Genomic DNA, 25719 nt, shown 5'->3' on the forward strand with positions numbered 1-25719 from the left:
AATAATGATGAAAATATATATAGTTACATTTTATTTTATTGATAGTAGGTTAAGACATCTTAGTGCTGTCTCAGGAACAAATAATCAAAACATGATTATTGATTTATCACAGTTCTATGAACATATTTTCTGAAATATTATACCTCAGTATAGCTTCTGTTTGCCTTTGGAAGTTGTGTAATGAACTCAAACCAATGGTTATGATTTCTTGGGAAGACTGCTGACGTGTTGCTTGCAAAGCTGGTGTTTTATGGTATCTTTAATTTATTATCTATTTCTTGGGTAAGGACTGGTTTATGCCATTAGCATCTTCCTTAAAGGTCATGTTCTGGAGTGTTTTTTCTTTCTGACATTTGTCCACATTCAGCACATAGGGAAAAATTAAGTTTGCAGTTGTGACCTACGCTGAGTATGATAATATTTCTGAAATAAATCAAAACTAATTTGCCTAGAAATATTATTGAGGAACTGTTTTAAATGTCAGTGTGCTAGTGAAATTAACAGTTGTTCTTTCACTGAGCATGCTGTTATGCTGAAGTTACCCTCTTAGCAATTCTCAAAGTATAAAATCTGTTCTGAAAACTGTCTTTGCCATTTATTACTGAGGATGTTTACACTCATAAAAGTTCCTAGATTGACAACAGTGTTCAGTCTGAAATATATTTATCTAGTAAGTTACCTAGAGCATTTGTGTGAAACCTTCTGTCCTGTCCTGTGTAGCTGTGCAAAGGACTTGATGAGACCTAGTCATGACAAGATTATTTCAGCCTGGATACTTAAGAGAGGAAATCTTGACTATGCTGAAAAAAGTGGAAAAAATTCTCAGTGATTTCATTGTTGTCAGTATTTAAACCAAGATGTGAATGACGCATCTGTCCAGTGACACTACTTGTGCGGTCACTTTGTCTGGATGTCTTATAGATACCTTTGTAATACGAACTGGATTGGAATTACTTACCAATTATAAGTGAGGGATATAATTTATGTATTTTTGCTTATTTTTACATGGTTTGTGAAATAAATAGATAGTAGTATGTATATTATGATTCTGGGTTTGCACAGGTTAATGGCTGATCGAGTGCTTGTGATTGGCAGTGGAGGGAGAGAGCATGCACTGGCCTGGAAGTTGGCCCAGTCTCCACATGTAAAACAAGTGTTTGTTGCTCCAGGAAATGCAGGAACGGCTGACAATGGAAAAATTTCAAATTCAGGTAAAAAGGGGGAAAAAATAGAACATTGTGGCAAGCAATCAGTAATATGGGTGTTGGAACTGAAACAAAACTGACCACATTTGTATTGAGTTGGTAGGTGATAACAATTATTCTTTTCATTTACTGGCACCACAAATTATTTAAGGCACATATTTATTTTTTTCTGTATATTTTGTTTCTGAATTTTAGAACTGCCTAGTGAAACGTCATACTGTACGTATTTTTAGCCTAGCTTTTTAAGATAGTGAGGCTTACATGAGACTGTTTTTCTATACCTCATCTCTTTCCTCCCACTGCTATGCTTGGATTCACTGACCAATTTCAGTGAAACTTGAGAGGAACAGAAGGCTCAAAGTTATTAACTTATGGTTAGAAACTTCTCTGGTGTCTGCCCAGGCTGCTCTGCTAAATTTATCTCCATCATGCACTGGCATTGAGTAAATCTTTGCTCAGCTGTTGAAAGTGAGTTTCCTTATGAACTTACGGTTTTATTTTTTAAAGTTTTTATTCTGTTATGATAAGCAGCTTTTAAAAGTTCATATTGATTACATATAGCAAACAAAATACATTTAATAAGTTAGCAGATGTGTATTAAAAACAGTAGTGCAAACTGGAAATGTTCACTGTTCATTCTGGACTCTCTTATTATTGTATTGTTTGTTTTACTTTGCCCTTTATGGGCTGTTTCATTATTTTAATCATACTTCTTAGGGAGATGGAACAATGACATTCTCATCTCCCATCTCTTATTTAGGCTTTACAATGGTAACTTAATTATATTTCCTTTTCCTTTTCAGCTGTATTAGTGAGCAATCACACTATTGTTATCCAGTTCTGCAAAGACCATAACATTGGACTTGTGTTAGTTGGACAAGAAGCTCTTTTGGCAGCTGGTAAGGCTGACATAAATTAACTTGACAGTAAAAATCAGCACCTTGAATTCTGCTTTAAAATGACCTCTTTTAGGATCTTAGGACACACTGAATTAAACTGAAGAGCAGGAAAATTTGGATTATCTTGTAAACTGTAGTCACTTAGAACATTTGGCTTCATAGCTGTATGCTGCTTTTTGTGTGTTGGAAATCAGCAGGGGAAATCGTGCAGCATCAAGAATCAGTAATGGTTACAAGTACGCTTGTGTCTTCTGCTCTGCTTTCCTTTATATAAAGAATTTTCTTGCAATAGTCCTAACATTGTTGCTGTATGCCACAGTAGCCAGACCATCATGTGCATTTATTGTAGTGTGGTACAGTGAGATCTCCATGTCTTAAATAGTGAACAGAGGTGCCAGACAGTCCTAACTAGTCATGGGGTGGTAACTGTGACAGTGCTTAGTAATGTAAAGAGCTCAAGACCTCTTAAAACTAAATGATGAAACAGGTCATTGGATATGCAGAACCTTATGTTAAGGATGAATTAGCTGTTTGAGACAAGGAAAAGTGTAATAGACTGCTGGAATGGTTATGTGGTTTTCTTTTGTCAAGATGACTTGATGTTTCCAAAGAGATGGCTTGGTTCTTTTGCTATTTTTGATAATTAGGGATTGTTGATGACTTGAGAACAGCAGGAGTTAGGTGTTTTGGACCATCTGCAAAAGCAGCCCAGCTGGCATCCAACACCAGTTTTGCCAAAGCCTTTCTGGATCGACATGGGATCCCAACAGCAAGGTGGAAAGCCTTCACCAATCCCCAGGAAGCTTGTAGGTTTATTATCAGGTAAATATTTTGATACTGGAAACTCCTTTGTCAAGTTATCCATGCATTTGGCCTTCACCTGTGATGGTGACCTAGAACTAGGTAAATTTTCAACTGTTGTTCTTCTCAAGTAGCTACTGAATGAATTAGTTTTGTAATTAGAGGCAGATGGTGAAAATGAAGGGAACCTGGGTTGGTTTTTCTGTTCACAGATCACAGCTCTTCTTCCCTTTGATCACCTTCTTCAGGATGCTAGTTAACCATTTAAAAGACAAAAAAAATGTGGCAGAGAAAAATATTTCAATAAATCTTTCTGTAAGGGTAAGAATAATTTCTACACAGACAGATACCAGCAAAATACTATCTCTGGAGTGGTGCGGGAGGGACTGGTCAAATACTCAAGTAACTTAAGGAGGATACGCTTATTTCTTCAAGGCTGGACAGCATCTCTCTTACATGGAGAGAGAAATGTAACTGCATATTTCTGCAACTGATTTGAGCAGTAATGCCTCTGAAGCCACTGAGGATCCTTTGGGAGAGTAACTTACCATTGTGGCTATTTTGGTCCAGTCTCACAGCAGCTGCTGTGTTCAGCTACACTGGTCTGTGGCTGTGGTCGGTTTCACGGACTTCTTGTCTTTGCTGTCATGTGCTACATGTGGCATAATCTAGTGGAACTTTTTTTTTTTTTAAATAAAAACAACCTTTTCACTGACTTTGCTCTGTAACAGCATTTGGTCTGTATTACTGCTGTGTAGAAAAGCGGGCCAACAACTTTTATGTCGGTAAGCATGCATAAGACTCAAGTCAGCACACTGAGATGTGGAGAATGGGAGCTTTGTGTGAGCCTGCTTTGGCTGCTTGGATAAATCTAGAGTTGACATTTATCCTAATATAAATCGTAATGCGGAAAGGAGGAATGAGATGTTGTTTCAGAAAACAGGCAAGTAGTGTGTAGAATCAGCTTTTCAAAAGGGACATTTTATGTGACTGTCCACAAGCCAGAGAGGGGTGAATGCATAAAGTGTAGTTAAAATATGTTAACATTATGCTGTTTTGTTCTATTTTTTTCTCTTCTAGATTTAGTTTGTGTTTAAGAGTAAGTGGAGCAATTCTGGGGATACAATGTTAATACACTAGTTCTAACATATCCTTTATGTGCAAGACCTAACTCAGCCTTAACCTTACAACCCTAAAGAGAACTTCCAAAGTAGTTTATAGGGTTATATACTGTAATCTGGTGTTACGAAACTATAAATCATCAATGAGTTCCTCTTTCTAAACCTATTGACAGGAATAAAACAGTAACCCAACTCAGGGAAAAGAGGAAGAAACTGCGAGGTGTTAAAGTTCAGTGAGTTGTCCAAGGATATACATTGAGTTGATGTCAGAACCAACAACAGAATTCATGGATTTCTGGTTCACAGTCCTGTGCTGAGGGCTATAAGAGCCCATTCACCTCCATGACAGAACGGGCTAGCAGGGAATGTATTTTTCTGAAGTGTTATTCTTCAACCGTTCAGGAAAAAAAAGGAAGAATATGGGAGGCATTCAGCTTAAAAATTATCATTTCACTGGATGCAGTAGGGATGCCTGAATCTCCCTTTTGCTTTCTTTTAAAGCACAGACTTTCCTGCACGAGTTGTACGGGCGAGGGGCCCTGCTGCTAGAAAAGAAGTGACTATTGCAGCCAGCAAAGAGGAAGCCTGCAGAGCTGTCCAAGAGATTATGCAGGTGGATAAATCTTTAATTAATCAGTGGGAATCCAATTCTTGATGTTCTGCAGCCTGTGAGTTTGTAATTTTGGCCACAGGAAGCAAGTATTTTCAGGAGAAACTTGCCCGTTTGACTAAGGAATTTCTCTGGGTATCATCCTCAAATTCCTCATGTTTGCCCCAGACAGTGGGCAGTGAGCAGGGCTTTGTAGATTTTGTGACTGAACTCTTGTTCCAGCACTGAGTTCTGCTTCCCTGCCCCTCTAACTTTATCATTTTTTGTTGGCCCTCAGGTTCTGATAAGGTGCATTTCAATGTCTCTTTCTTATCTCCAAATGAGATTCTATTGGCTTTGCTCGACATACCAGAATTCAAGCAAGCCAGTACTTTTCATATACATTGGTTTTTTCTGTTAAAAGAAAATAGAAGATTTAGCCAGTAGATGTCATGTTTGCTAACTGGAGAAATTTTTTTTTGTACAGGACAGAATGTTTGGAGAGATGGTTGTTATTGAAGAACTTCTTCAAGGGGAAGAACTTTCTGTATGTGATCGATGGTGTGGTTATGTGCTTTTATTCTTTGGCATTATTGCTAGCTCTATGCATAAACACACAAGTTTATTGTTTCAAATAGTTTTTTGTTTTATTTGCACTTAGATAACTAAATATGCAATCTAAACAATTTGATGTCATACTGATCAATGTAAGTTGTCAGTAGAATTTTCTTCTACATTAGCCATAAAATTGAAATTATGGTGATCTTTTTAGGTGGAAAATTATCTTTTTTTCCTAAGGTGACCTAAAACATGTTTGTATGGACTTTGTCTTGGTAGTTCTTGTTACATTAATAATTTTGTGCTAATATTTAGTGCCTATTTTAGCACTTTCCTTACCATGGATTACTGTTCAGTGGCGGGATAAAACTTAAGCATGCATATTACATGCCACATGAAAACTTAAAATTAGTTCTTTGTGCAATGTTTGTCCTGCACTGAGAATACCTGACATTCATTTAGGCCCCAGATCAGCAAACACACATGTTTAACTTGAAACATATGAATAATTCTGTAAAGTCACTGAAGACTGTTCACATGCCTTAAGGTAAGCATATGTCCACGTGACTGATAGGTCAAGATCTAACTCATCAGAAAGGAATTGTTATGAGGGCCACCATTTCTCTTGATTATTTAAAATGAGAAAGAGAGCTCAATGAATCCTTCAGGTCAGTGGGCTTGCAGCAGAATAAGTGAATCCTATTGCTTTCTACGTTTGGTTCCTAAATTTTCCTGGCAGAACTGAGCCTCAGCTCATGCCCAGCAGTGTTAACTTCCCGTAGGACAGGACATTGTCACTGTTTCTTTGTTGTGTGCCTCTCTTAACAGTGCTTGTGCTTCACGGATGGTGTCACTGTTGCCTCAATGCCCCCAGCCCAGGCCCACAAACGATTATTGGATGGCGACCAGGGTCCAAACACTGGAGGGATGGGAGCCTATTGCCCGGTTCCTCAGGTATAGCAGTCCTCCTCCTCAGCCTGCAATAACAGTGATCGTATCTTGTTTCTATCACATAGGCCAGATTTCTTCTGGAATTGATTGACGCTTTGCTTGCATAAGTGCAACACAGAGCTCAAACTTTCGTAGGCATTCTTTAGGATTTAATTAGCCAGTGTTCTGATGAATAGTCTCTTTGTTATCTTTTTCATTGTTTCTAAACTTGGTGTTTACTTTTTCCTTTTTTCTAAACTTGTTTACCCTTCCTATTATTCCTAAACTTGGTGTTTACCTTTTTCTTCTTTCTAAATGCCGTGTTTACTTTTTCCATTATTTCTAAACTTGGTGTTTCTCTGCTTATATTAGCATCACTTGAAATGTCCCTACAACATTCCCTGCATGCTTGGAGTCTTTGTGTCTTGAACATAACCTTGGATTTATTGTTGTTGATCCTTAAAGCTGACTGCATTTCTGAATACGCTGCTCAAGTACATTATTAGTGTGTTTTTCTGTAAGTACAGAAACAATCTTCCTGTGTACTGCCCAGGTTGGCCAGTGTCTCAAACCTCTGTAAAGTTGTCCCGCTAAAGAAAGAACCAAACAAAAAATCTTGGGAGACAGGGCAGCAGTGTATCTGTCCTTCAGGAAGCAGCACCCAAATGGAAGGAGCGCACTGGTTGGGGGTGGGAGAGCAGAAAACATGGCTGAGGCGTTTACTTACCCCAGTCCTTCCAGGTCCTATGAGCTAGTCCAGCAAATGTCACCACTGTCTCAATCAGTTTGATGTTGATCATCAGGTTCCAGAAGTTCTTCTAGAGAAAATCAATGATGCTATCCTTCAACATGTTGTTGATAGTATGAGACAAGAAGGAAGAGCATATGTAGGTAAGTAAGCATTCCACTGGAAAACAAGGTCAAGTCATATCAAGATTATTTTAATTGTTAGGGATTGCTTTTGTGTTCCAAATAATATTTGTTAAAAAAAAAACCAAAACCAAACAAACAGAAAAAAAAGTTAGTTTTTCATGCAGTATTAATCCTCACTGGTTTGGCTTTTAGCTCTTTCTTTGGAGAGAAGAACTTTCATCTTTTTTTCTGTAGAGCATACTGTATTTTTATTAAATATTTTTTGCTTAAACAGTTGCAACCAGACTCTCTGTAGTTCAAGGTATAATGTATACTTAAGTTCAGTTGTATTGTTCACTCCTATATACAGCAATGTAAGTTTTCTTGAGATCTTTGTCTTAAGGCTGTTTTGAAAAAGGAAGGTGATGCTCACAGCTGTGACTTAATGGCTGCTCTTGGTACTGAAGACTGTCAAGATCACATATACGTAGAGAGTTAGGTTCCAGTCTGTGATGTGTTCTCTGCTATTTGGTAACTTCTTTACAATGCCCAAATCTGCAGTAAGAATGTAATGGGTGTTGAGCTTTTTCAGGATGATGCTGGAGGACCTGATGCTTTGTGGGGTTTAAATTTTCACACTTGTTCTCTGGGGATTTGTTTTCTGATTCTACAGTGAAAGGCCTGCTTTAGACCACCACATGCATATATGTGTGTTGAGTGGAAATCACAGCATGCCGCCTTCAATAAGTTTTTGTCTGTTCTTGTTTGTTAGTAGTAGTAGTAGTGAATTCTGGTTTGTTATTTTTGCCTGAAATACAGAGTTATACATCTATATTTATGCATAACAATAGTGCATTTAATGCTAAGAAAATCACGATATTAGCATCATGAATAGGGTTTTGTGGGAACTGTTTTTTTCATCCTGTCAGTTCCTTCTTGATCTCTGAACACCTGCAATCAGAGGGCTATAGCAGAAGGTGGAACTCTACTTTCTGATGCAGAGAGGTTGTTTTCCATTGTATTTGGTCTTAAATGTGATGCAATGTTCCTCAGGTTATTGCTAGCCACTTTGTTACTGTGGAATTATTATGACTTGTGTGTAACTGTTTGTAGAATCCCTGCTCCTAATTCCTTACAGTTTGCAGAAATGCATCCCACATTCCAAAATACTATGTTGCATTTAAAGGAGTTATTGAAAAATAAACATTTACATTCATTTGCTTGGCTGTGTTCTTTCCGTTCAGGTGTGCTGCAAACAGGTTTAATGCTTACCAAAGATGGTGTGAAAATTTTAAACTTTAAATGTCAGTTTGGTGACCCTCAGTGCCAGGTGAGTGAAAGATACTAGAAACTTAAATATGCTTTATTCTTTTACCTCTTGACTGTTACCTTTAGGGAAATATGCGTGATATCTTTGGGTTTATGTATTCCTTCCCCTGAACGTGCAAATCTGAATGAGAATGTCTTAGACAATGTATGAGGTAACTTAAAATATTAGCTTGTCAGCTTCTGTGAATTGTTAGTTAAAGAATGTAAGTCAAAGAGCTGTTCCTCAGATTTTATTTTTCTGGATAGAAGCAGAATGAGAGGGGCTTAAATTCATGTTTCTTCTACATAATCTCACATCTCATGTTTGTAAATTTATGACTGTTGCAAAAAGATGCTGCAAATCAATGCTCACCTATAGTTTCCAAATCTACTGGTATAGGGAAATACAGTATTTTCAGTTTGGCAGGTACAGATTTTACTCTATTAATTGAATTTTCCCTAAGGTGAATTTCAACAAGTCAGCAAAATAAAAATTCACTTCTATCACTACAAAAATTTTCTGCAGGTAATTCTTCCACTGCTTAAAAATGATTTTTATGAAGTGATTCAAGCAACAATTGATGGCAAACTCTGCAGCTTCATGCCAGCCTGGTCAGAAAATAGTACAGCTGTGTGTGTGGTCATGGCAAGTCCAGGATACCCAGGAGACTATGACAAAGGCATGGAGGTAACAGGTAACTGCAGTAGGTTGTTTACTATTTAATTTCAGTGTAGTACTTCAGTAGATTCGCATCTCTTCTCCCAGAGATCTGTACACCCCACCCCTCACACGCTATCAGAGTCTGCCTTCATCCATCACTCCTTGTCCTTCTGGAAGGGAAGCTGTTCAGTAAGATCTTTTAACAGGAGTGTATGCTTGTCCAAAGTAGCGCAGGGGCTAAATGTTTAAAATTACATCCTTCTATAAAGCTCTGTCTGTAGCTGATTGCTGAGATAAGGTGGTGATGGGGCATTGTCCTCCTGGAACAACTCTGGTGCGCCTATGTGGAGTACTTCCACAAAATGTGCTGGAAACATGGACCGCAGTGCTGTCAGCACATGACTGCTTTTTCCTAGCTTTGCTCCCTTGCTGGAATGTTGGATTATTTTAGCTAATGCCTGGCCAGGTGATAAGGGTGAGACTTGAGGAACCGTGGCCTTTAAAATAGGAGCAGCGCATGCCTCCACTGTCAGCTTGGCTCCTTCCCTTGTGCCAGCCAGCCAGGGTCATTGCTGTGTAACACTAATAAGGACCTCTTCTTCCTAGGGCTTGAATTTGGGAAGGTGGGCATGTGGGCTTTATATCAATACAGATTTTCTATGTTAAAATTCTTGTGGTTTAATATCTCATTAAGATTTTTAAAACTGTTTAAAAACAGAAGGAACTATTGCAGAACTATTTCCTTCCCCCTCAGCTACTGCCTTGCCAGTCCAACACTGTGCCTTGTGTAAAGCAACCCAGACAGCTGATCTTGTATCAAGGCCACCTTATTTTTGTCAGACCTCCAGTTACCCTACATCACCCAGGGAGAAGGTCATGTTATATTGCTTTTTGCCTTGTCAAGTTTTATGCTGTCATGTTCTCCTCACCCACCCTCCTCGTCCAGTTCACTCACTGTATTTATTTTGTTTGTAAGTGATATTCTGGGAAGCTCTGTATTTCTGTAACTGCAAAAATCCAAACCACATAACTGAGTGAATCCTTCTGCTAGTGAGCTCCCTTTCACTAGTCAGACTCAGGTACTTAACTTTTTTCCAGTTGGTATTCATACCATTAGGAGTGAGATGGTATGCTTGTTAATCATAAAAAAAAAAGACAGTCAAAACAATGAAATTCTATCCATTCTTTTATTATTATACTCCAGCCTCTGGAGTTGTGTGGGTTTTATTTGTTTTTTCCTATTTTTCACATTGATTCCCACATTTTAATGGCTTAACAAACATTTTATTGTGGAGTATTCCTTAAAACGTGGTGGGAAGGAGTTAGGTTTCCATTGCAGCAAAGCCAGCTGGGGCTCAGCTTTGACCTTGTCAGGGCAGTGCTGTGGCAATGTAACACATTGTTCCTTCAGCAAGTATAAAGGTCCTTTTTACTCATTTATAAAAATGTATCTAGCTGATAGCAAGGGGAAAACTGTGTTTTGTTTTGCTTTTTCCAGGTGACGGCAGCAGTTCCTCCTCTTCACTTATCCTCTCAAAATATGAATCTAAAAAACCCCTGAACAATTTTGCTTTCCTCTAACAGGAGAATACATGGAGACAAATGAAAATAATAAAATACATAATTTGTTTTAGCTATTGGACAGTCACCTGCAAGTGTTTGTAGAGCATTGATTCGAGGCGTGGTAGGGAATTGCGTGGAGTGGGCACAGCAGAATAGCTTAGGGGAGTGCTGGGGTAACATTAGCATTAATGATTTAATATCAGGAGAGGGGAGAATCCAGGCAGTAAACTGCTATGAGTTGTGATTTTATACAGGAAAGCCCTGCACAAATTTTTCACAGTTGTTGCAATATACAGCACAGCTTTGCCCTGGCACAGGGTAGTTATATGTCCTGTTGTGCTCACGGATCACTTATTTCTGTTCCTGTCTGATCTGTGTCCTTATTGGACATCTCAGAAGTGAGTCTTAGGGCCAGTGGAGTGGGATACCCTTCACTGATAATGCTGTTTTTCAGAAGAAAGATAAGGTGGGAAGCTTTATTGTTGTTCTGCCTTGACTGTAGAAAGGACTTCAATCTTCACTGCTTTGCCAACATGGCATGTGATTTAAAATACTCTGAGAGTTCCTTTTGCTTTTGTAGGACTGCTGCAAGCTGAAGAGTTAGGGCTGCAGGTGTTCCATGCTGGCACAACGCTGAAGGATGGCAGAGTGGTGGCAAGTGGTGGCAGAGTCCTCTCCATTACTGCTGTTAAGGAGGACCTGATGAAAGCACTGGGAGAAGCCAACAGGGGTGTAGCAGCCATACGTTTCAAGGGTGCCACTTACAGGAAGGACATTGGCCATCGGGGTATACGGCTTCTCAAACAGTCTCTGTATGTAAGCAAAGGCACTAGCAGAAATAGATGCTAGTCCAAAGTTTTCTATCTGTTGTTCGTGTTTGTGTGATGAATGATGGTCTATGCAGAAAATGTCACCACTGCTGCTAGCATGTCCTTTACTCTCTTCAGGGGTCTAATATACAAAGAGAAACGTGTGGAAGCTGTAACCAGTGATGTTTTGTTTCATAAGCTGGAGACATCAGTTGTAAGCGGCACCAGATCAGGTAAGACTGGGAAAAATCTTTGAATTTCCTCAGTATATTGAATGCAACAGAACTTTTTTTTTTCTCCCCCAGGAGGTAAGCAATGCATTCTTGGCATCGAAATTGAGCTTGAGAAGCTGGGCTGGGGTCTCCACTAAGAAAGCAAGCTCTCATTTCTTTTTCATCACTCCTCTTTTGCTTAATTAAAAAATAGTTGGCTTAACATGGGGATGATTGCACTGTTTCAAGGTTAGTCTAGTGAAAAGAATAACTCCTGGATTAGTGGAATAGTTTTGTACGTCACTGGACAGAAGTGATCGTACCAGCTGTATATATGAGTAAAACACACGAACAGTTATTAGGGTGTGGCTAACAATCACTGAACTTGTTATTTGCTCTTTAGACTATGTTCTTTACTCTTAGTAGTGATCTACTGAGGAAAATTTATTGTTGATTTTTTTCCCGTTAGAAAAAAGTAGCTACATAAAGAAAAAAGGCAAGCTGTTAAGAGTTTGGTAAAATGTTTAACCTTGCTATACACAATCCATAGGTCACAAATATGGAATAATAAAGATCTATTTACAACACCATGAAATATGTGACTTTGGGGTCCATGCTTCATAAAGCTGTGCATGTTTCTGTTGGTGGACACAGTGCTGTCTTCTCCAAGAAATCAAAATTTGTAGTGCTTGCCTTGATGAGTGTTTTGGATCTTTTTATTTCCCTTAAAAATGATCCTTGACATATTTGTACTTGGCAGGCAGTCATTCAGGAGTAGGAGGCTTTGCTGGTTTCTTTGACTTGAAAGCATCTGGTTATGATGATCCTATCTTGGTATCTCAAACTAAAGGCCTTGGACCTAAACTGCAGGTAACTTGCAATTTGACTGTAGCAAAGCTCATGTTATTTCCCGAGACTGTTTTAAATGCCACAGCCAATTGCACCATCTGCACCCTTCTGAGCATTATAAATACATCTCAAGTCCACTGCAATGGCAATTTGAACTTTGTAGATGATCATTTGAGCAAGGCCTGTGCATATGTTTGTGAGAACATGGAGGCTGTAGATATTTTGTGATGAAATGATAATAAAACAAAACATTTAGCTGAGCACTTGAGGAACTAAGCACCAGCATTTCTGCTATAAAATAGAAGGTCCACTGGCTTTGAGAAAGATCAGTTCAGAGGAGTACAGGGGATTGTTGAAATGATAAATGTCAGACTTAGCTTAATAAATTGTATGCAGAGAGGTAGCATGATTACCTTTGTCAGGGAACTGGGGAAATGAAGGATGGAGGAGATAAACATTAAATGGGAAGAGAAGCCAATAGATAAAGAATGCTAATTACACAAGAACACACAGGATAAGTTGAGACAGGAAAAAATATATATATATATATATATATATATATATATAATCAGAAGAAGGCTTTCAGCCATCAGAGGAGTTGGAGTTCTGAAGCTGCCTTTCACTGGTCAAGCAGAGCAACTTAACTTGTTTCGAATTGGTGTTCATACACTTAGTAATGGGATGATATGGTGTGGCTTCCTGCAACAGCAGGAGACCAAACATCATAGTCCAGAAGGTCTTTTGCAGTCTTACATCCTTGGACACCTCTGAGCATGAAAATGTGATTGGTGCTGGCTCTTGTAAGTCTTTGTTCCAACTACTTGGCAGAGAGACATTCCCAACTGTGTTTACACAGACTGTTCCCAAGACTCTTCCTTGGCCATAAAAGTTGGCTGACGCCTATATGAATTGTTACTAGATCAGTGGGAGGGAGATGTTATAATGCAACAAAGCACATGGGAAGACTGGTTTCCATAGCCCTTCTAAATCCACCAGCAGGCTTGTAATCCAAACTCAGACTTTGTTTAGGTGCTGATCTGTTACCATTTTGAAGCCAGTGATAGTATTTATCTGCATTTTTTCCCTTGCCTATCTTTCTGTACTGAACCTTTCTGCACTCATATAACTACACTGATAGAGCTGTGTCAGTAAGAGGTAGTTGCCTTGAAAATTTATCCATATGTATGCCATCTTTGTCCTATTTCAGACCCTGAAGTGGTACCTGACAGAGATGAATTGCACTGTGTGAGCTGGTGCTGTGCATCTACATTGAGAGCTGGCACAAACGGAACCGCTCTGGTGTATCCCTGACAGTGTAGAAGCCTCTGCTTGTAATAAAGTAGTGTAAATGTTGCCACTTTATAGAAGCCATGTCTGATAGATATGGCTTCTGGCTAGATATAGAAGCCTGATGCCTGAATTAGGTTTCATTACTTGTAGGATGTAAACACCTTGATAACTTTCTTAAAAAACAAATAGCAGCCTTCCTGAGGGAAATATTATTGCTTTGTGAAAGACCTGTCTTTCAAGGGAGCCTACAGACCAGGCCCACGTTGTTGTCTGTGACATGAGACAGCTGAGATCAAAGGACTCATTTGGGGAGGGTGGGAATGAAGAATCTCATTCCCTGTGGACTTGGAGAAGAAGCAGAAATCTGCTTAATAATTGTTTCAGTTTTGCTGCATAGCCCAGTGAAATTAATAGGCAAAAGTAAAGCAGAACACACAGTGATGTTTGAGCAACCCAATCTTATTTTTGGAAATTGCTAGGATGTTCTGTAGGTTGAACACCCTGGGAATCTGTAATTGCTTTTAGACACCTCTTATTCTGGATTTGACATAGTATTCCAAAAAGCAAACAAAAAAACAACCCAAAATGAGAATTTCTGGGTAGCTGGAGCTAGAATTTGAATTAATATTTCAGGAAACAAAATAGATTTTTCTTTTCTCTGCAAGAAAATGAGCTGTTTTGTTGATTTAAACTAGATTATGCACCAGGTTTTCTTCTGCAAGTATGTTCTATTATGATTCTTTTCAGGGAAGATAAGATTTCTGCTTATGTGACTGATTAATATCTAAGTTTTGCATATTTCTTGTCACCACTGCTGGTTCCCACCATGTTTTGCAGATTGCACAAGTATGTAAAAGACATGACACGATAGGTCAGGACCTGGTTGCCATGTGTGTCAATGACATCCTATCTCAAGGAGCAGAGCCTCTCTTCTTCCTCAGTTATTTTGCCTGTGGCAAACTTGATGTTGAAGTGACTGAAACAATCAAAGAAGGAATAGCTGAAGCTTGCAGAAATGCAGGATGCGCTTTCCTGGGTATGAACACTCCTCTCCTTTGAGATTTGAAGGTTCTGATGTTGAAACAATTACTAGTGAAATAGACTTTGTAGGCAGAGGCAGTATGTGGCGTTTCTGTTTGGTGGAAAAAACAGTCAAACATTTGGTCTTAAACTCTTCCTTATCTCTAAAATGGGTCAGCACAGAAGGGTGATTTTTAGTATTCATGTATTTGGATCCTGATTCTTACTTATTTATCGTTATACAAAGGAAAGCAAAACTGGATGCCTCACATTCTATGTTAACACATCTCAAAGTGTTAATATGCTTTCGTTCTCTCTTTGATATTCAGTCATAGCAGGGAGGTGCCAGATAAGTAGCATGAAATGGGGAAAAAATTTATTCTTTCAGTAAATTCATGACGTTTTGTTTTGTTGAAGCCTTGAGGTGAAGTAAGAAGGATTTTTAAAATATATCTGAATGCGCTGCTTAGGCTGCATGTCTCTGCAGCCATGCTGGATATGTTGCTTATTTTAGGAGATGCTATAGATTTAAAGTTAACAATAAAAAATGTTTACAGCTAGTGCTGACTGCTTTCTCTCCCCACTTAGGCAGGGCGATGGCTGAGATGACTGGCATGTATTCTTCTGGAGAGTATGACCTGGCTGGCTTTGTAGTTGGTGCAGTGGAGCGAGGGCAGATGCTTCTGGGGCTGCAGAGAGCTGATGAGGAGGATGTGCTTATTGGACTGCCCTCTTCTGAGATTCACGGCCATGGCTTTAGCATCATAAGGAAGATTCTCTTAATGTCCTCCTTACACTACTCCTCACCAGCACCTGGCAGTTGTGGTGACAAGACCCTAGGTACAATATCTTTCTTTTCAAGAGCAAACCTGCAATTGAATTGTGTTCGGACATTTTCATAACTAGGTGCTGCCAAGGGTTGTTTACGTCAGGATGGGTTAGGGTTAGTCAGTCTTTGGTGGGTGTGTGGGCTTGCTTCTACAGTTTTGGAAGAGTGTGCCAGCACTTTTTGCTACTTCCCAAGGCTGTCTGCCACAAAGAACCTCTTCAGAGAAGCATTCCCACTAAACAGCTAATGACCTTTTAAACAAATTAATTGAATTGACACTTTTGTTTGCAGGAGATGTATTGTTGACCCCAGCAAAAATGTACAGTCCATCTTTACTGCCTGTCCTTCGCTCAGGGCACGTGAAGGCTTTTGCCTTCATTGCTGAGGAGGGCTTGGTGGAAGGCATCTCCAGAATCCTGCCAGAACATGTCAGTGCTGTCCTAGGTAATATCAAAGATGACTGTTTCTGTTTGACAAAATTTATATACAGCATGGACTTGACTTTTTCAGCTTCAGTTACAGAGATACTCAGAAATGTATGTGTCTACATAGTTGCAGACTGAATGACCCAAAGTCAATGCTTTTCCAAAGAGCCTACAGAAAAGCATTCCTATTTCAAGTAAGCATCAGCTGATGAGCACCAGTGTGTCATTGGAGAAGGGAAATTTAAGGAGAGTTTGAAGGCAGCTCCTCTCTAGGACAAAAGGTGTTTGAGAAGATTGTGTGTTCTGCAAGACACCTCTCCATACTAAACATTTTGACCAAACAGTGAAGCTTGTTGAGAGAATTAATTTACATTATTTGTTCCACTGTATGTTTATGCACTTCACACACACACACACACACATATTTAATGCAGTTTTATGATAGGTGGTAGCTTCCCCACAACAGATTAGCATTTGACATCTGTAAGTAAGGTAGAACTTTTTCTGTTGAAGCCGAAATTGGGCAAAGTATTCAAAAGTTCAAAATATTAAAGAAAACCATATTCATGCAAGTTCAAAAATATTGTGGGGATGGGGAGGGGGGAAGGAAGGTGTCTGTATGTCTGTCTGTATTTCTCTAGAATTAAATTAGAAAGGAAAGAAATAAACTCAGCTTACTAAGGTGGTGCCTAGGTTGCTTGCCAGTGCCTAGAACCACAGACAAGATAACAAGTCCAAGGGATTACTAGTTTTCTAAAGTGAAGTCGAGAGGGCAAGCCTGCACCATCAAGCTTTCCACAACCTAAGGCCATGCCTGCATGAGTAGGGTCACTATGAAAGCCCATCCATGCTTCCCATCCGTATGTAGAACACTCAGCCCTGTTCCAGTTAGCCCATCAATACACCTAATGATACACTCTTATACTAATTATTGATTCTTTGAAACAGAAAAACAAATCATCTTTGGACTACTGATTTTTCCCACGGCTCCTTTATCTCTCATGGAAGAGATGGAGGTCATCTGTAGCTTTGTCCTTCTGGCTAATGAGGGATGAGTAGATCTTAATTCACCATCATTTCCCACATGTTCTCATTAGAAAGCCTGAAGAAGACTTGGCTCGCACAAATTATGGCTAGAAACCTCTACCTAAGCAGTACCTGTAAAGTTGACTGGAAGTTGGGTCAGTGTCCTCCTTGGGCAGTATTTTTAAAATAGCAAGAATTAGTCTCTACCAGCTCTTGTAATAGACCACTGTCATTGTATATAATAAAAGATGGGTAGCAAACATTTGTGCTGACCATATACAAATTTCAATTGTTTTCAGATGCTCTTAGTTGGAAGATTCCTGAAATCTTTTGCTGGCTTTACAAAGAGGGAAACCTCTCTGAGGCGGAGATGGCTCAGACATTTAACTGTGGGATTGGTGCAGTCTTGGTTGTGCAGAACGACCTGGCTCAGCATGTTCTCAAGGACATACAGAGACATGAGGAAGCTTGGCTGATTGGTAAAGTTGCTGCCCCCTGTCACACAGGTTAGCAGGTGTCCTAGTGGGAATTGGAGACACTCACAAAAATTAAAGAGAGTATGCTTTGATTCAAAGTGTAACAGATTCATCTGTCTCACTTCAGAGGGGTTTCCACTTAAGGATGTGCTATATAATTTTTAAGTTGATACAGAGTAAGTTGTTTTAGAGTGTGATTCTGTGAAGTGCAAGCATCTCCTGGGAGGTACCAGTTGTCCTCAGTTCTGTAGGGTCTGAGGAGACTCCTTATTGCAAAGCTTGTGTAGTTCACATCTTTTTTCCTGTTGTTTCACTAGGCAGGAAACTACTTGACACCTTCCATCCAGATTTCATTATTAAATACAGTGAGAAGTGAATGTCTTTTTTTCAGAGTGACAGTACTTGAACAGTGTCTTACCTAGGTACCTGCTTGAGGCTTGAGTAAACCCCTCTGATGACTGTCTGTAAGGACTCAAACATTATTTAGTTGATTATGTTTTACCACAATCATGGTAATCAACCCATCTCCTTTCCAACCCCTTCCCTACTCACATGGATCCTTTGTAAAGATTGAGGATAGGCCACAGCTGTGTACAGTCATATGTGATGGTAAGTCTTCATTCTGGTATTTCCGTTGCTTGACATACAGCAAGACGTGAGCCAGAATCCCTCTGGAAACCAAACTGCTTGGGGAGCAGTTTGGGCAGCCAAAATGCAACCTCAGCTCTGTCAACACCATCTTTTGTTTAATTTTGCAATGTGAGAGAAAGAGGAAGACAGGTGTAAAAGACAGGGATAATCCTTGAAAAGACTATGCCATGCCTAGGCCTTTGGAGACAGTTCTGCAAGTGAGTAACACAGAAGAGATCAGCACAACTAGCATGAGTTAGTTTGTTCAAGTAATGTATGTTTTTGTAGTTCAGTTAGTGCTAGCATAAATAATTGCTGATAGGTTTTTCTCTTAATTGAAACTTATGGTTAGTAAACTATACAAAGTAAATTTAGATGGGAAACTAAAATCTAAGGTATTTTACTTTTAACTTTTTCCTCACATATTTGGAGGAGGTTCTCACATCAAAGTGGAGAATCTTCTTGAAGCTCTGCAGCTGAGCAGTCCCCAGCATCTGCTGAATAACACTGTTGTCGAGAATCAACACCAACCCAGAAAGAACAAAGTTAAAGTAGCAGTTCTCATCTCTGGAACAGGTGAGCTTTCATTTATCATCACACAGAGAAATGCCCTTACAAAGGAGTGGCTGCCTTTAGCCCTGATACAAGCGCATCCACGTTGCCTTTTTTTTCAGTGGAGTCCATGGAGCTTTCTCAAACTACGGTTGCATTTTCACTGGAAGTCAAGAAGTTGAATTGTACTGCTTAACAAATGAGCTTCATTTGTGCACGAATTCCTTAGTCCTCTTCTATTTGTGCAGTTGTTGCAAACAAGATTTCTGTTAAACAAATGGAACTGAGAGCCAATTCTCAGTGACATAGATGCTCATCTATTTCATGAATGTTTGCTCTCTCTTCATTTGAGGCACAAACCTTGCTGCGCTCATCAGTTATGCAAAAGAGCCAGGCAGTTGTGCTCAACTTGTCCTTGTCATCTCCAACAAGTCTGGTGTGGAAGAACTACGAAATGCAGCCCGGGCTGGAATTCCCACCAGGGTAAGGACACCCATTTCCTTTTTCTCACCAACTCACAGCAACTCTGTAGGACTTTATGGAATGCTTGGTAAGCATTCGTGTTTCACTTTTTTAAAACTTTTACATGGATAAGTGGATGTAGCACAAAGCTGTCAAAGTTATCAGTAGAGGCAGAGCTGAAAGCTGTATGGACAGTGCTCACTGGAGGCTGTGAGTGTCTTTCCCATCTCTTCAGTGAGTGCTACAGTCGCAAGTCAGGAAGGGACTTAAAATTGCAAGTGCTTCGATGATTTGAGTCTGAGACTGTAGCCCATGCAGCTTCAAGCTTTAACTGAAATCAGTGAGACTTCAGGCTCTGTGAAACACCTAGTATCAGAATCGTTTTGGTTGGAAAAGACCAGTAAGATCATTGAGTCCAACCGTAAACCTAACACTGCCAAGTCCACCACTAAACCATGTCCCTAAGCACCACATTTACACATCTTTTAAATACCTCTGGGATGGTGACTTCACCGCTTCCCTGGGCAGCCTATTCCAATGCTTCATAACCCTTTTGGTGAAGAAATTTTTCCTGATATCCAATCTAAACCTCCCCTGGTGCAACTTGAGGCCCTTTCCTCTCATCCTATCACTTGTTACTTGGGAGAAGAGACCGACACCCGCCTCGCTACAACCTCCTTTCAGGTAGTTGTAGAGAGCGATAAGGTCTCCCCTGAGCCTCCTTTTCTCCAGACTAAACAACCCTGGTTCCCTCAGCCACTCCTCATAAGACTTGTTCTCTAGACCCTTCACCAGCTTCATTGTTCTTCTTTGGATGAGCTTCAGCACCAACATAAGCATGTTGTCTCCTTGTCTCATCTCTTCTTAGAAAGACCTTTGTCTCATGGTGTGCTCAGTCACTTTCAGTGGCACCATACAAGTCTCTTTTCTCCTACCTGTGGTTAGTAGAGTAGCACTGTGTTATGGAAACTTTCATTGGTTTATTTCATAAAACAAAAAAATATAGAGAGTAACATCCTGTCATCGTATTTGTCAAAGTATAGAACATGGCTTTTGAAAATATTCAACAGCTTGGGATTTCGAATGCAGCCCACCAGGAACTCTTCCTTCTAACATTTAATGATTTTGAGCAGGTATCATATTTGTACAGCTACACACAGATGGGAAAAAATAGTTAGGTGGTCTCCATGCATTAAAAAGTTTTCAGCAAGCTTCCTCAACAGCTGAGTTGGATTCATGTTACTTTTTTTCTGGCAGCATAAGGACTCATCTCTGGGGAAAAAAGTTATGTCAAAATTAATTCACATTTTCATAGGCAAGAGCATGACAGCTTTGTTAGCCCCTTATTTGAATGTCTTCATGAACAGAGTCAGGAATCAACACTTACCTTGGGAGCTGGAGCTGTGAGGTGGAGTAGAAATAGAACAAGACTTGACTCCTTCCCTTACACAGAATGTCTGGCCAGTTTCTTCTCTTTTTAGATAAGTTCATGATTTTCAGTAAGCAACTATAGACTAACTGGTGGTGATGTTGTCAATTAGATTACTATTTTTACTTTAGTCTTTGGCTAGACATTCTGGAGTAAGAAGTCAGTATCTTCTGATATGTTCCCCCTTATTTCCTTCTACACCACATTACCCACGTTTCTCTTTTCACAGTTGGCTGCTCTTTGTGCAGGTTTTCTACACAGCCTAGAAAGTATCCTGTGTGAAACAGCCAGTGTTAACTAGCAAGTGATTGGGGTGTTCCCAGGAATGTTTGTATGAATGTGAAAAATCACAAATATCCTGAGTAATATAAAAACTTATAACTTTTAAATCCTTGAATGTCCTGGAATGAATCCGTTTCACTTTCTCTTTGTTGCCCAAGTAGCTGCTCTCATTCACACAAAGTTATTTCCTTGATACGGCTTTTGATCTGTTTTAATGTTTTAGGTGATTGATCATAAGTTATATGGGAGTCGCTCTGAATTTGACAGCACGATTGACCGAGTTCTTGAAGAATTCGCTGTTGAACTAATATGTCTTTCAGGATTTATGAGAATTTTGTCCAGTCCTTTTCTCAGAAAATGGAAAGGTAAGAAATTGTAACTGTAAAAGAGAAATTAAAATATGGATGCTTGGTCTCACCAGAATTACACAGTCGTAGTTCTTCGTCTTTTGGTTAAATCTCCCACAGCCTTGCTGACACTGAGGACTGCATGTAAATCAGTGGGGCTGCCCTATGCTTCCATTCATTCTGTCCAGTGGGACTGCGCTGGGATTCTGACTGTGCATTGGCAGAGAAACACCTTGTGCTGGCATAATGAGTAACAGAGGGGCAAAATCAGGGTCACGGAGTTGGTCTGTCTGCCTTCCTGCTGGGAAGGAGAAATGCCTGCGGAGCAGGCAGGAGTTTGGTTCTATCGGCAGTAGGGGACAGGTAGCATAACTGTGTCATTTCTCAAGGAGCTGTGCTGGGTAGTTGTGCTGACCTTACTCCTTGCAGCCGTTACTCAGAAAAAGATGGGAGGCTGATTTCTCAATGCGTCTCCGTCCTGTGCTGCCCTGAGGGCTGCACAGCATAGCAGTACTTTGTACTGTGTGCTGGAAATATAGGCATTGCAGACCCCTGAGTGAGCGTGGCTCTGCTGTGGGGCAGGGCTTTCTTTACATGCGCTCCAGGCCAGCGGAGCGGGGAACGCTCACTCCTCTTTCCTCTTGGCTGTGGGCACCAAGTGCCAGCTGCTGAAGCCTGGCTCAGAAGTTACTTGCTCACTATGCGGATTGCACTTGGACAGGCTCCTTTGGGAATGTTTCCTATGAAAATCATGTCTATCTGTGCAGTGGCTCTGCATCAGGCTGTAGTGTGAAGTCCACTTCCAAGCCGCTCATCTGCAGCATGAGGGCTGGTCAGCTGGGAGGGGAGAGTCTTACGACTTCGTCTGTTCATCCACAGATGCAAAAGCAAATTAAGTCCTTGGCCTTAACTGAAACATGTTTGCCTTGCTACCGCCAAAGCCTGCACACCATCACCTGTGTTCCTAGAAGAGCAGCATTTCCTCAGATCAGAGAAGCACTTTCTCACATTTCCTTAGAAATCATAACACCATGTTTTGCTTTTTGACCTGAATCTGAACATGCCCTGTTACATTCTGACTGCAGTTGAAACCAGTTAAAAACTCCTGAGTGGTGCTCAGTACTGTTCTTTGGAACTGATGATCACATCTCACTTTTATTTTAAAGGAAATTCAGTTCAAATTTATTTATTTTTCTTTTTTTCTCCTCTCACACTGATGCGCAGGGAAAATTTTGAATGCTTCCCCATCACTTTTCCCACCAATCAAGGGGGGAAATGCCCATCAGCAAGCCCTGCAAAGTGGATTCAAAGTCACAGGGTGCACCGTGCATTTTGTCCTGGTAAGTGTCCTCTTGCCTAACATTGAGTAAGTTATGAAAAGAAATTTGCTTTTTTTCTTTCCTTTCTGAAGGCAGAAACAGGAAGAGGTAACAGGAATGTGTGGAAATCTTGGGATTGTTACCAGTAAAAACAGGAAGATGTAGGGGTTACATCATTGCATTTCTGGTTTCTTGAGGTCCTGTCTTCTTCCTTCATATTATGTTTTTTTCTTCAGTTTCTCCTAACCTCAGAAAACTGCCCTCTGAATCTTCTAGCCCATGTCTCTCTCCCCGCTGTACTCCCTAATGTAATGTGGGTACCCCTAATGGAGGGCATAAGCCTCTCCGGATGTACTTTCAGCCTCCTGCACACAACTACAGATGTGCTCACCGAGATCTCTCGTGAGACTTTCTCTGCTCCATCCTCATTGTCCATAACCTTCCTGAGACTGCTAACCAGCCTCTGCTGAAAGACTGCCAATATCCCCATTTTAGGAGGAATCTAGTCCGAAAGCAGTGATCCACCAGGAGCCGGTATATGTGAAGGCAGATGACACCGAGGAGACACTGTCAGAAAGGGTTAAAGAAGCTGAGTGCCGGGCTTTTCCCATCGCCCTGCAGCTGGTGGCCAGTGGAGCAGTGCAGTTAGGAGCTGATGGTAAAACCTACTGGAAAAAGGAGAGACAAAGCCTCTGTCTTCAAGAGGAGACATGCACGTCCTCTCTCATGGCTCTGGAGCCTCAAGAAAATGATGTGGTGTAGCCAAATTACTGAGCGGCTTGCCCTCTGCTCATCTTTCTCTCCTCCCTCCTCCTCCCTGCCCTCGCTGTGCTTCTCTTTGACTGCAGGCATATCAGTGTCACAGGTTTCCATTCTGGGCTGTGATCCTTTTCCTTTAGCTTGCAGCTTTAGTTACATTCCTTTTGCAAAATTGGCGGCGGAAGCCAAGCTATCGTTTCAAATTTTTAAATTTCTTTGTTCTGTTTTTTCATCTGTAAAGGAGAGACTGTTACAAATCAAAGTGGGGACTTAAGCTGTAAAAATGGTCTAGGGCTTCAGAGGGAAATTAATTTTTCTGAGGGATCAATTTTTGTTGGCTGCATCACATTGCAGAGCACCAAGAGCTTCACAAAGCAACCACAAATAGGAACCATCCTGCTGCAAGAGGGTGACCAGCTCCTGTTGGATGGAAGAGGCCAGACATGTTGGGGCAGATCACAAGTGGGGCCCAGCCTGGCATGGTGTGGGTTTGGGGGTGAACAAGCATTAGGGATGAATGCATAGTTCTGCAGGAGAAGATGGGAACTCATCCTTGTGAGCCCCACCACTGTGGGAGCACCTCAGGGCACAAAGGAGAGGAGGGCAAGTAAACATGTGCACCAGTGTGGGAGCCAGAGCCTAGCAAGCTGCCAAGCAGAAGATCCAAAGGCCAAAGAGGCAGGGAACCTTTAGAAGGTAAAACAGAATGAAACAAACTCGCCTTCACAGATTATTTGTGACCATGATGTAATAACGCATACTCAACATACATCTAGACACTTCCCCTTGCTCCTTGAAAGGGGGAAGTGCATCGACATTCCCAGAATTTTGTATTAAAACATTTGGATCTTGAGAGATGAAAATTTGATTAGAGGGACTAGAAACACCAGATTTCAGGCATTTTTCTTTCTTCATCCTTGAAATCAGCAGAACAAGACATCCTCGGCTTAACTTGCAGCAGCAGGAAAATCTGTTCTCTTTGTTGACTGAATGCTTGGCTTGGTCCAGAGAGTCGCTGCTGTTAAATAAAACCTTTTTCTGTGGAAGCTTGTTTTATATCTGCCAGGATAATGACTTGCATGCAAGCAACAAATCAGAGGAAGGAAGCTAGCTCAGAAGCTACTTGAACAAACTATAAAAGAAGTAGCCAGAGCTGAGTTTTCCAGAGGTGGGATCACTAATAGCCATTAGATGCAGTGAAAAAAAAATTTGTTCTTTTTTTTGATATTACATGTACTGTACTAGTAAGGGACATACTGTATATCTTGCTTTTGTCTGTATCAGGCTCTTTGAAAGCATGAGTCAGCTCCAGTTAAAAAGTCAAATTTTTTCCTTTTTTTTTAACGTGTAGCTAGTGGTGTTTCAGTAGTTAGGGATGGGAGAAAAATTCAGTGCCCTTCTGTAAGCTCTGCCATTTATGTACACAAATCTGTATTTGTCTCTTGCATTCTGACAACTGGAGCAAGAAACATATATTTTTAATGATTTGGGAGCAGTAGGAAGAACTGTAACAAGGCAAGATTAACAAATGTTTGGTGTATACCAGATAATTTTTATGATAAACTCATTGCTTAGTTTGCTTTCGGTCTGTTGTACCTGTGTAGTAACTTCATGTTGTATATTATTTGAATTGCATAGCACGCATGACTGAATGTTCCAACCTTAACAAATAAAATGTTAAAAGAGAAAAGGGTGCTAGTTATTGTGCTCTGATAGGTGCCAGACTATCACCACGGTATCGAACAACTCTCTTTAATTGTGTTCCTGGCATCCCTCTGAGATTGGGTGTGGTGATTGATAGGCTATTAATCTATTTATTCTTTTTACAGAGTGGTAATTGAATCAAAGCAGTCTAAAGTTCAGTTGATAATGAAATTTCTTTTTATACATTTGTAGAAATACAGCTAGAGGCTTAAATCCCATTTGTCATCAGCCTTAGGTGGCAAAATACCTGAGTCTTGCTCACGCTGTCTGTGACGGAATGGGGTATTGGATTTGGAGTGCCCGGGTCTTCCGCTGTTGGCCTTCCTGGCAGTGATCAAACTGCTTTTAGCAATAATGTTACATTTATTAACTGTACAGGTAGTGATTTCACCCCTAGTAATCTTACTTCTTCTAACGTGTGAGTAAATTTAAGTACAATTTCTTCTGACCTGTAAGAGGTTTGCTGTGACATGGCTAAAGCACCGAACGTGTGCAGACTGAACCCCTGCCAGAGCTGGACGCTCCCTGCACCTTCTACATTCTGCCTGTGACAGGCTGGATTTCAAGCCTTGGCGGGCAGTTTGCCTGCAGGGGAGGCCCTTCCGTGGGAGGGCAGGTTTGTGAAGACAAACGCTGGGCTCAAGCTTTTATTCTTTGCCCTTTACAAGCAATTTAAATTTGACCATGTCATCTTCCTCTGTATTTGCTTGAGCTTTATTCTCGGTGACAGAAGCTGACAGGAATATTTTGTCAGCAAGTTTCTTCATCACGGACCATCTGGCCACCGAAACAGTAAGGTCACCACACTCCGC

The 25719-nt window shown here is 40.5% G+C and overlaps 1 protein-coding gene across 1 annotated transcript; it reads left to right on the forward strand.

The window, feature by feature from the left end:
• Nucleotides 1–1066: 1066 nt before the first annotated feature.
• Nucleotides 1067–24806, forward strand: LOC137674565 (trifunctional purine biosynthetic protein adenosine-3-like). Its single transcript, XM_068420024.1, has 21 exons — nucleotides 1067–1211; nucleotides 2009–2104; nucleotides 2752–2926; nucleotides 4528–4639; nucleotides 5103–5162; nucleotides 6002–6127; nucleotides 6907–6994; nucleotides 8200–8285; nucleotides 8790–8958; nucleotides 11068–11299; nucleotides 11435–11529; nucleotides 12269–12378; nucleotides 14485–14683; nucleotides 15256–15507; nucleotides 15788–15940; nucleotides 17247–17453; nucleotides 18486–18629; nucleotides 18958–19088; nucleotides 21002–21143; nucleotides 22350–22465; nucleotides 22940–24806. The coding sequence occupies exons 1-21, from the start codon at nucleotides 1067–1069 to the stop codon at nucleotides 23204–23206; spliced, it is 3105 nt and encodes a 1034-aa protein (XP_068276125.1). The 3' UTR covers nucleotides 23207–24806.
• Nucleotides 24807–25719: the final 913 nt, after the last annotated feature.

Source organism: Nyctibius grandis, chromosome 2, assembly GCF_013368605.1.
Source record: "Nyctibius grandis isolate bNycGra1 chromosome 2, bNycGra1.pri, whole genome shotgun sequence".
NCBI classification, from domain to species: domain Eukaryota; kingdom Metazoa; phylum Chordata; class Aves; order Nyctibiiformes; family Nyctibiidae; genus Nyctibius; species Nyctibius grandis.

What these genes read in the sequence shown, in the direction of transcription:
- LOC137674565 (XM_068420024.1), top strand. Translation starts at nt 1,067, where the DNA reads ATGGCTGATCGAGTGCTTGTGATTGGCAGTGGAGGGAGAGAGCATGCA. An exon ending in TGCTGCCCCCTGTCACACAG is followed by an intron (nt 17,454 to 18,485) that starts GTTAGCAGGTGT and finishes ACATATTTGGAG; the next exon opens with GAGGTTCTCACATCAAAGTG. An exon ending in AGTTCTCATCTCTGGAACAG is followed by an intron (nt 18,630 to 18,957) that starts GTGAGCTTTCAT and finishes TCTTCATTTGAG; the next exon opens with GCACAAACCTTGCTGCGCTC.